This window comes from Amphiura filiformis, chromosome 3 (assembly GCF_039555335.1).
Source record: "Amphiura filiformis chromosome 3, Afil_fr2py, whole genome shotgun sequence".
NCBI lineage: Eukaryota > Metazoa > Echinodermata > Ophiuroidea > Amphilepidida > Amphiuridae > Amphiura > Amphiura filiformis.
The window spans coordinates 67,701,229-67,713,643 of record NC_092630.1 but is presented as its reverse complement, the minus strand read 5'-3'; the positions used below and the strand labels follow the sequence as shown (position 1 = coordinate 67,713,643).

Here is a 12,415-nt window from a genome sequence, read left to right as displayed (position 1 = left end):
CTGATGGTATGTGACCTCCCGACCCTTTGACACTCACGTACTAGGTCCCTAGGGAGGGCGATATACGTTGCATCAACACACCTTTTGAAAGACCCCAGGGCTGGGCATACAATGAGCCATGGATGGTTTGTTTTCCTTAGAATGATGGCAGTGGTTTACTATAGCGTTGTGCAAATAAGCATTCTTCTCCGATGGTCTTCTGGTCTGGTTCTGGAATGAGTACAAAAACTCACCTTCTTTTATGTAAATAACATTCACCCTTTTTAACAGTTACTCAGTCGCCAGAGCTCAAAAGCACTTTGACTTGATATTTTTGAACAGCAACGTTTTATTATTGTAAAGTAAACTTTGATTTTTACCAAGTTCATATGTAAGAGAGGTCAAGTTGATTTCAGAATCTTTCTGGATCAAACTTGTAAGTTTGTCAACCACATTAGAATGTCACACTTCAGCCTCATCTCAATGACACAGTTCAGTGCTTTATGCACTTTGACTCCTGATAACTTGTCAAGAAAAATCATCAAAATTGAATGTCAGAAATCAAGTGTGCAATTCTGCATGAAATTCATTTCAATACTAGTTCAGTGGCATTTACTCTTTCCAAGAAGAAATGTTGATGTAGACCTGAAAGTTTAGTCAAGAATTACAATCTAAACTGTCTAAAATACAGCCATATATCATTGTATATATGGTCGATCCTAAACTTAGCCCAAAGGATTGAAAAGAGCTGATTCTTCCCAACACAATAACCATGACATTTGCCCAAACTTCTATTTTATTCACCTCTCTATTATTCTTTTGATTCACCGATTTTCTGATGGCAAATACCTCATTGAACATGAACTGAGAAGGGTAGGTCATCATTTGCTCTGACCCATGCATCCCAAGCTGTCAGAGGGTAGAGAACCGCATCACCTTATCCTCTGCGGTGGCGATCTTTTTCACATCTCTAACCTAAACATACAATCTTGATGACAGCCTACCAGGGGATCATAAACACAATATTACACTATTGGCTGTTTAGGTTTACTGGAACACACAATATTGGACTATTCAGTGTTCAGGATTACTTGAATGAATATATTTGGTCAGTATTACTGAAGCTTAAAGTAATTGGTATAGTGGCAGAAATCAAGACTTTGAGCTACATTTGGAAAAATTCTGCAATTTTAATATTACGCTCCGATTCTTATTAAACTTCAAGACCTAATTTGTCAAAACTTAACTAATAGTAATAATTAATAAGTAATCGGTATTATGATAAATTTGGAAAATTCTGAAGGAAACTTGAATTGAAATAATACCGCGTATTTGGCTAACAGGATTCTCAAATCTGTCATCACTAGACAAATTGTCTTAGCATGTTCAAGCTATCTAAATAGGAAAGAGCAGCCAGTGCAGTGCAGAAGAGGCTAATGTTTATCTTTTTGCCAAAGCGTTATATGCCGCATTGTTTTTGGGAAAGTTAGTAAGCCAAATATCTTTTCATCGAATTGTACGGAAGTTGAGGGTAAAATAACATCATTGTTTGTTCCTTTAGCTATTAATGTAATCCCAAAAGCACTGCATTGGTTGTAAACTAAGTAGACGCAGATGGGACATTTGGTGACCAGGCGTTCTACTTACAACATGCAGAGCATTATTTCCAATGCTTATGATTGTATCATGCACTTCCCAGTTCAAAAACGTACCAGCAAGTTTCGTCTTCCTGACGGCAGCACAGTGGGCCCCTTGCTGTACAACGAGGCATGGAGTTGGCCATTAAAGAAAAAATAATGATTTTTAATCTACTTTCTAAAGGGGAATTAATGATTTGGGCAAATTAGGGCGTGGTTTAGGTGTGAATCATACTCCCTATCTGGCTTTCTTTTATCAAATTAGTTCTATTTCATATAATTTTTCTTGGTTGCTCATATCTTTTGTCCAAAATGATGAGCAATTTGTCTGTAGACATGGTATAGATAGGAATACGTACCCCTAGGCTAATGTAAATAGTTAGTGATGATGAGTTAAGCTTAATCTCTGGTAGCTGCAGAATGGCAAGCATTTTTCTTGATTAGGTATCTATTGTGTCACACCAAAATAAAAACAGGGCAGTAATGGGTAGCTATTATGCCATGAATAGAGGCAAATGAGCAAGGGGAGGAGAACAGTGAAACCATATTGTACCCAGGTGACATATTAATACAATGTAACCATTTCTTGTCTATTTGTGATACAATACCCAGAGGTGTGGAGCGGAGGGTAGTAACACATCTCATCATTTACCAAATGCTTTTTTTGGCATGCATGAACGACCAAAAGATGGAAATATGAAAAGAGGTATATATCATAAAAAAGTCCTATTTACACTTGGAGGAGAGGATCCTACTAGCTCATTAGGATAGGATTGAGAGTGGCGCTGTAAGGTTGCATTGCAATTCAGATAAATTGAGTTTGTATTCTTAAAAAGGTTTATAGCATACAAAAAGTTATCAAGCCATTTATAACGATCAATCAAAATCAGTCAAAATGTAGTAGATGAAATAGGTTAAATAACCCAACACAATAGATTGCAGTACAAATGGCTTAGATCTATATGTACAACAAAAGATAACCCCCAAAAATGTGCCAAATCCAGGCTTAACAAGAGTTTCAGGGTCTGATGGTTCAGTGAGCAAGAAGTATGGACTAAATAGCAGCCTTGCTGTGCAATCAGATTGGCTTTGTAAAATGAGAGAAAATTGGGCAATTACAATCAAAGTAATGGCCATGTGATCATTGATGGAGAGTGAAGTTTTACACCATCATATATTTGCATGGAAGAATTTGTTTTCTGAACTTTGCATTTGGTGCTCTATCACAAATATCTGGAATGATTTTACATATAAACATGTTAAAGGAAGAGGAGCTTGATTTTTGTGTGTGTCACATGGGTGGGGCTTGGTAATGTTGGATTGATCAGCAGGTGAGGAAAATACATATTTCAATCCAAGTAAGCAAATATCATCTTGTTGACACTTTTACTTAGGACTATTTTGATCAGTTGAGCATTACTTTTTCTTCATCTCATTATGCATATGTATTAGTGAATGCTTAATTCACACTATACACTATGGAGGTCCTATTCAAGAGCTGTTTACTCAGTATTTTACATTCCTGAATCCTGATATTTGGACCATAGAAACATCACTTGGATGGATACCATGAATGCATTCAGGTTGGAATTTGGAACCAGATTAGCATTTTATTTAAGAATATAGATGGAAATTATTCTTTGTGGTACCTTAAAACAATCACAATGGTTTCTCATTTCTTTGCACTCAGTAGTCTTATGGAAATCAACATCACTCAATTAGAGGTATCAGTATCATTACCTGAACCTCAGAATTAGACATTCTCACCACAAAATATGAAACCTATCAACAATATGTATAAAATATGACTATAATTGATATTTGTTCACAACATTTTGAGTCATGTGAGTTGAACAGTTGGTCATCTGTGTTATATTACAGCAAGTCAATTAACAAAATAGGAATGATATTGATATTGAAAGCCTGTGAAAGTGGTTTGTATAGGACCGTTCATATCAGGTTTGAGGGAGTGCGTTGAATGCTGAGAATTGTTCCTATGTACTCCAAGTGATTGACCTGAGTTACTCCAATAAACAGGGAATCTCTAGTGGTTCAAGAGGGGCCACTAGGAGGATGGTAACTCCTCATCGTATGAATAATTCATGAGGTTGTTTAGCAGTATAGTAGCTAGAAAATGGTGAATTAGAAGAACTTGTTCAGGATGTTCTCTTATTTTATTTCACTTTTTACATAGTGATCAATTAGTGGCCATTTTATGCATGAGGGAGTATAGTGCTTGTGCTGCCTCTTCTGCATGTTCTGAGATGCTCCCATTTTACTGTGTCATGCTAAAATATGCATGGTTTACCCATTATCGGATAATCAAGATCATAGGTATTAAAATAGCAGCTTAAAATCCCAAAAAGCTCAAAAAAGTGATGTGCACAGAAATTACATATTAAAAGAAAGAAGAAAAAGATAATAATCTGTCAAAGTTGTATGTTTATTGGAGACATACTCAATGATAGAAAAAGCTGAATAGCTTTATTGTCGTGATGTCGTGGGTACAGAATTGAATCCCTTCTGTTTTTATTTCAGCCAATACAATCAGAAAAGTACTTTCATTTCTTACTTTAAAACAGGGGGTGCATAATTTGATAGAATTTATTATAAGACGTGAAACACGCAACCAGATAACCAACCTTGAATTGAATCTGCATAATAGCAGACAAGAGGCGCTCTAGATCCACAAAGATATCTCATCTCAATTTGTAGAAGAAAATAGTTGAGATAACCTTGGAGAGAGAGCACATCTTTTCCCATAGCCTTGTCTATGTGTGTCTATGTGGTCTATAGATAAGATGAGAGCCCATGGCAATGGATTCAGTTATGTTAAAAGGTTACAAATTGGTCGCTCTATTTATTATTTTACTTTCTGGGACCCTGATTGCACAGTCCATAAGAACATTATTTGTTATGAGTATAAACTCATTTTAGTTCAAATGGATGGACAGGGACTTGGGTTTGCTTCAGGGCTTTCAGTTGTTTCTCTTTTCTTACTGGTTCTATTATTTTGTTCCTATGAACTTCAAATAAACATGTTGTTCTTGGCAAATTTTAATAGCCATTGAATAAAAATGCACTCTGAACAATAACAAAGCATATTGGAGCAGTTATATAGGAGACACCGCACATTTAAATGCCACAATATTGATGTGCCTCATAAGAGCACTTTAAGAGTCAATTTCTGCTTTAATAAGTATTTGGATAAGAATTTGAAACTAATTGATATCCTGAATTGAGTGGAAATGATTTTTACAGCTTGTGCACAACAACGTTAAATTAATGAATCTCTTTAAAGTTTAATTACACTTAAGAACTTAACAATATTGTATTTCACTGTAGAATTGAAACTTGAAAGATGAAATGTTGAAATCAGATTTCAAATTGAGAGCATTTAGGTCTTCACACAGAGATACCTTTTAAAAATGGATGCTCACGGCAGAATATTAGAATTTATTTTCTGATATTAACTTGCATCGTGCATTCAGTCTAGTTATTTATCAATTGTTCTTTTTTCTGGGAATCTGTTGTTTATCCGGTGTGTCTGCCCACCGTGTGGCAAACGAGCATGCATGCCATTTATCATCATCAACGTGATCAGTTCATGTTTCTTACAAAACATAATCCATCGTACCATTGATTATCTGTCAAAAACATGCTTTAATTCTTTGTGATTCGCTTGTGTTATTTTGTGGGCTTATGTGAGTAGACACAATGACAGCATTAGAATACATTAGTCAGGTAGAACTAGACATAAACCAGTTAGAGATAGGGGTGGAGTATTTCGGCATGTTATGTGCACCACCAATCATTACTTTGTACAATCAACATGTACACTGATCATTAACGTATGTTCAGAGTGATGTGAAACAATCATTAATTTTGACAGTTTTGGTCTTATGCGCTTTTTAAATGCTATATGGTGAGGCGAATCAATATTATCTATGATAAATTAGAGTACATGTGAGAAGTATGGTTATGTTTGATGTATATACATGTCCAAGAATGTAGAATGGGATGGCCATATATGTAGATTGTGTGCTTGTTTATACAGCCGAGATCTCTGTTGACCTTCCCTGAATTATTTGAGCTTAAACAAATTCAGGCGTACCCAGATTTTCTAAAACTGATAGCAAAAGACTGAACATATATATAGGTTCATACTTGACATGGCTTTAATTATATAGGCTGAATTACAAGAAGACAACATTTTAAGAATAAATGCATTGAGTTATGTATAATGAAGTGAGGGGCACTTGCTGCATGCACTGAACCTGCAGGTGATGGCAATGCCCAACCAAATTATGTATTAAAACTCACTGGAAATAAAGGCTAGCTTGCATCCAGATTAAACAGTTAAAACTCTTATCCAACTCCCAAAAGCTTTTTCTCAAGAACTAACCCAGCAGTTGTTATTCTTATTGATTAGTCAAATTCAGACCCTGTTGAAAACTGGCAACCCCTTGTATACTAAAAAGGGTGCCTAAGTAAAGTAGACCCTTTATAAATTATTAATGATGATTTTATAAGCCATACAGCACTAATGGTACCCACTTCATATGTTTGTGTTGGATATTATTCCATAGTATGTACAGAAAGAATGGGCAGAGTTAATGCCTAATCATTGGAGGGTCATTTGGGTTGAATAGGGTGTCTGCAATCCCACAGGGGCACAGACAATGGGGCCAGGAACAAAATCTTTTCTTAAAATGTCGGACAATAAAGGATTTTTTGAGAGGGCAAACACAGTGTTCTGTTTGTGGAGCATACTTAACACCTTGGGTATTGTGGTATAGGTGTGAGAACCAATTAGTATCTAGGGAATTGTTGGTAAGAATGGACATCCAGGCAGAGCAATTGTTTGACCAGTTTGGGGTTTCCTTTTTGGGAGACAGTGTGCTGTAAAGGCAAATATTTTGCTGGGAAGGGTTTATGAAAACATGGCGCCTGGTGAAAGTGTTTTTAGTAGAGAGTTCATTGCAATTAGTGTGTTGGTTTCTTGATTTTGAAATCGGATCTTGAATGTAACCTGCGTGGTTGGTTGGCAAAGGAGTTTTGTAGTGGTACAGTGGGAGTTGTAAAAGGCTGTTAAGATTTTCATCATTGAAGTCTTGATGAGCGGCAAGTAGTTTATTTGGCTACTTCAGATTAGTGATGTCATAGCAGCTTTTCTCACAGCTATTCTGTTCACGTATATGACTGTGTTTTATCTACTTGCGTCCCAGACTTCAAAAGGAAGCATGTTTCTAATTTACTCCCAGTAGCCTTTATGTCGGTGACTGAGCATTGAGCAGAGCAGCTAAAACTGGCAAAGTTGTCTTGAGCAAGGTGAAAACACATAGTAAACAAATAGCTTTCAAGATTTGTTTAGTAAATATAAGCTAGTTGTCCAAAATAAGATTGTGAGGTGAGTGGTCACTTCATCTCTACATGAACTACAAGTGCAGCCCTCAAGTTAGAGTTTTATATAACACAGAGAGTATTCATGATATTTAGACCTTAGGCAGGAACACGTCTTTGCTATTTTTAGTGGTGAATATAAATGCTGCCCTCTCTTGACATAGACTGTAATAAGCATTTGAAGTTTGGACAAATTACAGATATGCAATGGGTGAGGGCCCAGACAGTGGTTTACGCAATAATAATTAAAGTTGTTCTTGAATGAAAATGAGTTAAGCTATATTCAATATTACTTATTAGTACCTACTTGGCCTGGACAAGAGGCCTCTAACAATAAAGGTTTATTTGAATCTAATCAGAATTTTTGTTTTGTTTTTCTTTCATTCACAGATGATGAGAATTGGGAAACATCAGGTGGTCCAAAAGAAGGCTCAGAAACTACAGAAGTGAAGGGAAATGGAGGTAAGGAAGCTGAATGCACTGCACTATCACAGCACAAAGTATATGCATGGTGAAAATAAAGTCAAGAATTTAAAATCTGCAACACTTTTGCATTGATCAGCATGACAAATGAATGAAAATTTAAAAATGGACAAATCAAGATGAAGACAAAACCTTTGAAACTATTTCATTATCATCTAACACTATCTTACTCATTAATATCTTATAATGCTATTTGTTTGTAGGCAGTGACATCATATCAGGCCACTGTGTGTGCATGTACATCTATGCGGCATCTTTAAACACTCACGATTTGAAGCAGCGCCCTCTGATATGTGCAATGATGTCACTCTCACTATAGCATACATGTATATGCATGCAGTAGGTTGCATATTTTAAACTTTGTTGAATTTTCACCATGTTGACCTTATACATGCTATCATAATTACACTAACATAACTAGGGGTGCCAACTGAATTTGTGTCCCAACTGAAAACTCAAGTGACACAATGTTGCCAATTTATTTAATTCACAATCGTTTATATTTTTATCTAAGGTATTCAATGAAATCAAACATAGAAAAGTATATCCATATACCAAATTTCAATTTAGAAATAGCAATATTTGCTCCAAATTGCACCAAGCATGATCAATTATTGCATGATTTGTGAACTGATGCACATTGCATGTTACCAGTATTGGACAAGAAATGGCAACCTTACCATTAACAAAGCATGACTCTGCATTCTCTTTATAAAACCATTTTGTATATATTTTCCTTTGCAAATGGGCATTTTCAGAGTACACTTGCATGTATAATTGCATATGGACTAAGATTCCTTCTATTCTTATGAAAATGTTGACTCTATGGCATGACTGGCAGAATGTAAGAACATAGGTGGCTTGTATTCCATTGTCACTTATGACGTTCTTGTATTCTCCAGTCAATTCCTCTACCTCAGTGCAGTGATGCATGTGTCATTATTTTCTTAGTTTTGACATAATATGGCAAATTAAGCTTTTCATTCAATGTGGCAACACTTGGCATCAACACATAGGATTTGCAGTGTTTTATTATACTTGAAGACCGAATTAAAAAGACTAGTTTGCGTCTGATGTCCTGTCAACCAGACCAAAAATGCTGTACTGCTCTGCATGTCAGCAACCAATCACGCCGCACCTTTGCCCTAACATCAGACGCAACTATAGTCTTTTTCATTCGGTCTTCAATTATAGCCGATGTGTTGATACCACCACTGCACAGAGTCAAGAGAAATACTGCATGATCAACAACCTGAAAATGGTCCTATAACTCTGTTCAATTGGGTGGGAAATCCCCAGCTATCCGCATGGTGTGTAGTACTCCTGATTCATCCAGCAACAGAACATAAATCACAGTAGCCTAGCTTCTTAGATCCATATTCTGATTAATAGTATTAGATTCACCAAAATCTGGGATCACTTTAATCCCAACTTCAAAAACTTTTCACATTTTGATTCACCTACTTACATGCCGGTTCTATATTGTGTGTTGTCTCTGATCTGTACATACAGTGCTACCTCAATTTTCACAACCGTCCAAAATGAAAAGAAGAAATATTGCACGACCTATAGGCAGCTCAGTCCGGTTAAAATGTGGAGCATCTGGACAGCCCAAACCACAGATAATTTGGGAAAAGGATGGCCGGACACTCACAGATGCCGATTTAGGCACATCTAAGAAGGCTCATTGGACGTTACATTTGAATGATCTTAAACCAACAGATAGTGGACAATTTACTTGTATAGTGTTCAACAAACATGGACAAATAAACGCTACTTACACTCTTGATGTTGTAGGTAGGTGTAATGTAGTATCTTAATGCTGCCAAGCCTAGCTGCATAATAATATAATTATACTGTGAATTTATGTTCTGTAAAACTTTAGGATGAATCAGTGTAGTGTAAATATTTAGAGTCAAATTGGATATACTCCATCCAACTAAAAGTAACTCCACTCCCCCAATCTTGACTCCCTTGTAATATACATGATTATGTCCACAAATGAATGTTACATGAGCATTACATAATGTTTGTTATGCAATGTACTCATTTGCAATGGACTTGTGTTATACTTAAGATTGGATAGAGTATAGATGAGGTGACATGTGATGTCATACCAAACATTTACATCTTATTCAGTTGATCGGATCTGTGCTTTTATGGCTTGTGCTGAATGAGACATAGTGCAAACTGCTAATTGAAAAGTTGTCACAGTTCTGTGCAGCATAATCAATAGACAAGTCCCTTGCCTTTGTTTGTAAACATTCCTGTCACATCATCTATATAGCTAAGAGTTTTTTGAAAGAGTTCTTCAAATGCTGTGCACAGAAGATGTGCAACATGCAAATGTCTACAAAATATGAATCATGTTTGATATAAAACAACTTCAAAGTTGATTTTGACAAACTGATCATGATTCAAATTTTGAATTCTTGTTCAATTTTGGTCAACTTTGATATTTGAAGCATGTTTTTGCTGTCTGTTGTTAATGAGTGCTCTTTTGGCATGTGATTCATGAAAGCTGACTACAAAACTTCTATCAACAGAATTTGTGACTTTTTGTTCAAGCGAGGGTGCTGTTACTGTGTGGAGATTGGTGATCTTCATTTTTATTTCATTGTGTGTGGAACTAAATAATTCTGGAACAAAATGTACAAAGCAAATGTATATCTTGCCATTTTCATTCTTTCCAGATTTTTTTCTAATGACAACTGTTTTGTTATTGTTGTTTCCACAGAGCAAGCTCAAAGAAAACCTGAATTACAAGGTGAACACCCAATCAACACAACAGTGGAATACGGGGGTACCACTTCATTCCAGTGTCGGGTACGAAGTGACACACAACCACACATTCAGTGGTTAAAAAGAGTGGAACCTCACAATGTGAATCAGATAGCATTGAATGCTACCATTGATATGCAGGGTCAAAAATTTCTAGTCTTACCTCCGGGTGAGATCATGAAGAGAAATGACGGGTCTTTCCTAAATAAACTGATGATTAAATCAGCGACTGAATCAGATGAGGGGATGTATATATGTCTAGGAGCCAATAACATGGGTTTCAGCTTCAAGAGTGCCTTCTTAGAAGTACTACCAGGTAAGCTAGACTTAATTCATAAAGATCTGTACCTGATGTGTTACAGGTGCACATCGAGCTATAGGATGCAGATGGGCACTAGCCTTCATCAAATCTGCAAATTCGACCTATTTCTGAGTAAATAACAGCTAATTTTAGACCCTCAACCCACCAGTAATTTAGGCATGTTTCATATTTTGGATCTGCCCCTACAGTGGCATGCATGAAGGGGTTGGAGAAGGGCAAAGGCCCCAACTTTTGTCAGTCAGATGGTGGAAATTCACCCAGTTCAGTGGGGAAAATTATGGGCTTACCAAATTTGCAAGCAAAGCAAGCCAAACATTTTTAAACAAGTTTAAAAGCTTGTGTCATTTTTACTGTACAATCACCATTCCAACTAATTTGTTTACTTGTTTATTTTTCTTTTAACAGCAACTCAAAATCAATTGTCCGAATCAAGCAACGTGGACGATGGTCCAATAAGGAGAAACAATAGAACCAACAATGAAATCCGCCTTAGTAAACATCTAGGCCTGAATCCAACCAAGAAAGCTCTTCTTATTGGACTGCCATTAGGGTTTGGCTTTGTCTTCTGCCTTGCAGCTATAGTGTTTACTTACAACTGTAATAGACAACAGGGGAATGTTATTGTACATCATCCTCCACCCAACCAACTTTCAAATCATCTAGCAAAGAAAGATGATATCCATCACAGTCGTAATGGACTACCTAATGGTATAAATGGTTTGCCTAATGGGGTAGCTAACAGTCACCATGGGTCTAGCTTACACCATCCTTCAGACTGTGAACAAAGTATGCCTCTCACCGGGCAGGTCCCGGGGCAAAACTCGCTACAAACTTTCCCTATAAATTCCAGCCGGGAAACGGCACTGAATAGATATGTGGAATATCCTCCCTCCAGTTACACGGACACACTAAACAGTGACAGGAGTAGAGGGAGTAGTCGGTTACATTCGTCGCACCATAGCTCACATTTACATCATCCACATCGCATATTGCATCACCATGGGAGCAATTCATTGATGCATCATGGGAGCAACTCATTGGTCCACCACTGCTAGCATTAGAAGCTAGTAGGTTGTGAAGTGGGTGTAATTTAACTTCCCAAAATACATTGCTCAGAAAATCTGTAAAATATGGTTGGTATAAGTATCAGTAATGCAAGTGAAAGTTTGAGACTGTCAAAAAGTTGTACAAATTGTTTTTCAACTGTTTATTTTTTAATCACAAGTAACACACCCTAAGTTTACTCATCTGGAAAGCAATGTATTCTGGGAAGCCTACCCCACATCACAAATATTTAAGAGTGCAACATAATATGATATACCAACACCGCCTTGTATTGTATAGTAAAAACACACATTGATACAAGAAAATTAAAAAAGTTTTTAAAAAGCACACAAAAAATATTGTTAAATATTACTTGGAAACAAATATGTTGTGTATAGTACCAAGATATGTATAGAGAGATTTTGTACAAAGCATTTTGTAGATATTGCAGAAAGTTATAATAATTATTATTTACTGTTATTATTGTTGCATATACTATAAGTATTATGAAGAGAGACAAAACAGGGCAAAGTGGCATGGGAGCATAACAAAGTTGTGTACATAATGGCAGCCATATTGTTTCATGCATAATCCAGAAACTATTTTCCAGTGGTTTTTCCAGTGCCTCACAAAGCTGAATTTATACTTGATTGCATGTGATGCTCTGATTGGTCGTTTTTACAACAGCAATGTTGCTTTTTTCGTAATTCACACCGACCAATCATAGCATTCCTGGTGAATATATAATAATCCCACAAATTTATAT

At 36.4% G+C, this 12,415-nt stretch overlaps 1 protein-coding gene across 5 annotated transcripts in view; it reads left to right on the top strand.

The window, feature by feature from the left end:
- Positions 1-12,254, top strand: part of LOC140149021 (fibroblast growth factor receptor-like 1) — a 98,305-nt gene extending 86,051 nt beyond the window's left edge. For 4 of the 5 annotated variants that reach the window (XM_072171160.1, XM_072171163.1, XM_072171161.1 and 1 more), the window contains exons 4-7: positions 7,410-7,481; positions 9,015-9,299; positions 10,240-10,599; positions 11,011-12,254. In XM_072171160.1, the coding sequence (XP_072027261.1) occupies positions 7,410-7,481; positions 9,015-9,299; positions 10,240-10,599; positions 11,011-11,660 (1,367 nt within the window). In that variant the 3' untranslated portion in view covers positions 11,661-12,254. The remainder of the gene's footprint in view (positions 1-7,409; positions 7,482-9,014; positions 9,300-10,239; positions 10,600-11,010) is intronic. The other variant, XM_072171164.1, reaches the window with a different exon arrangement.
- Positions 12,255-12,415: the final 161 nt, after the last annotated feature.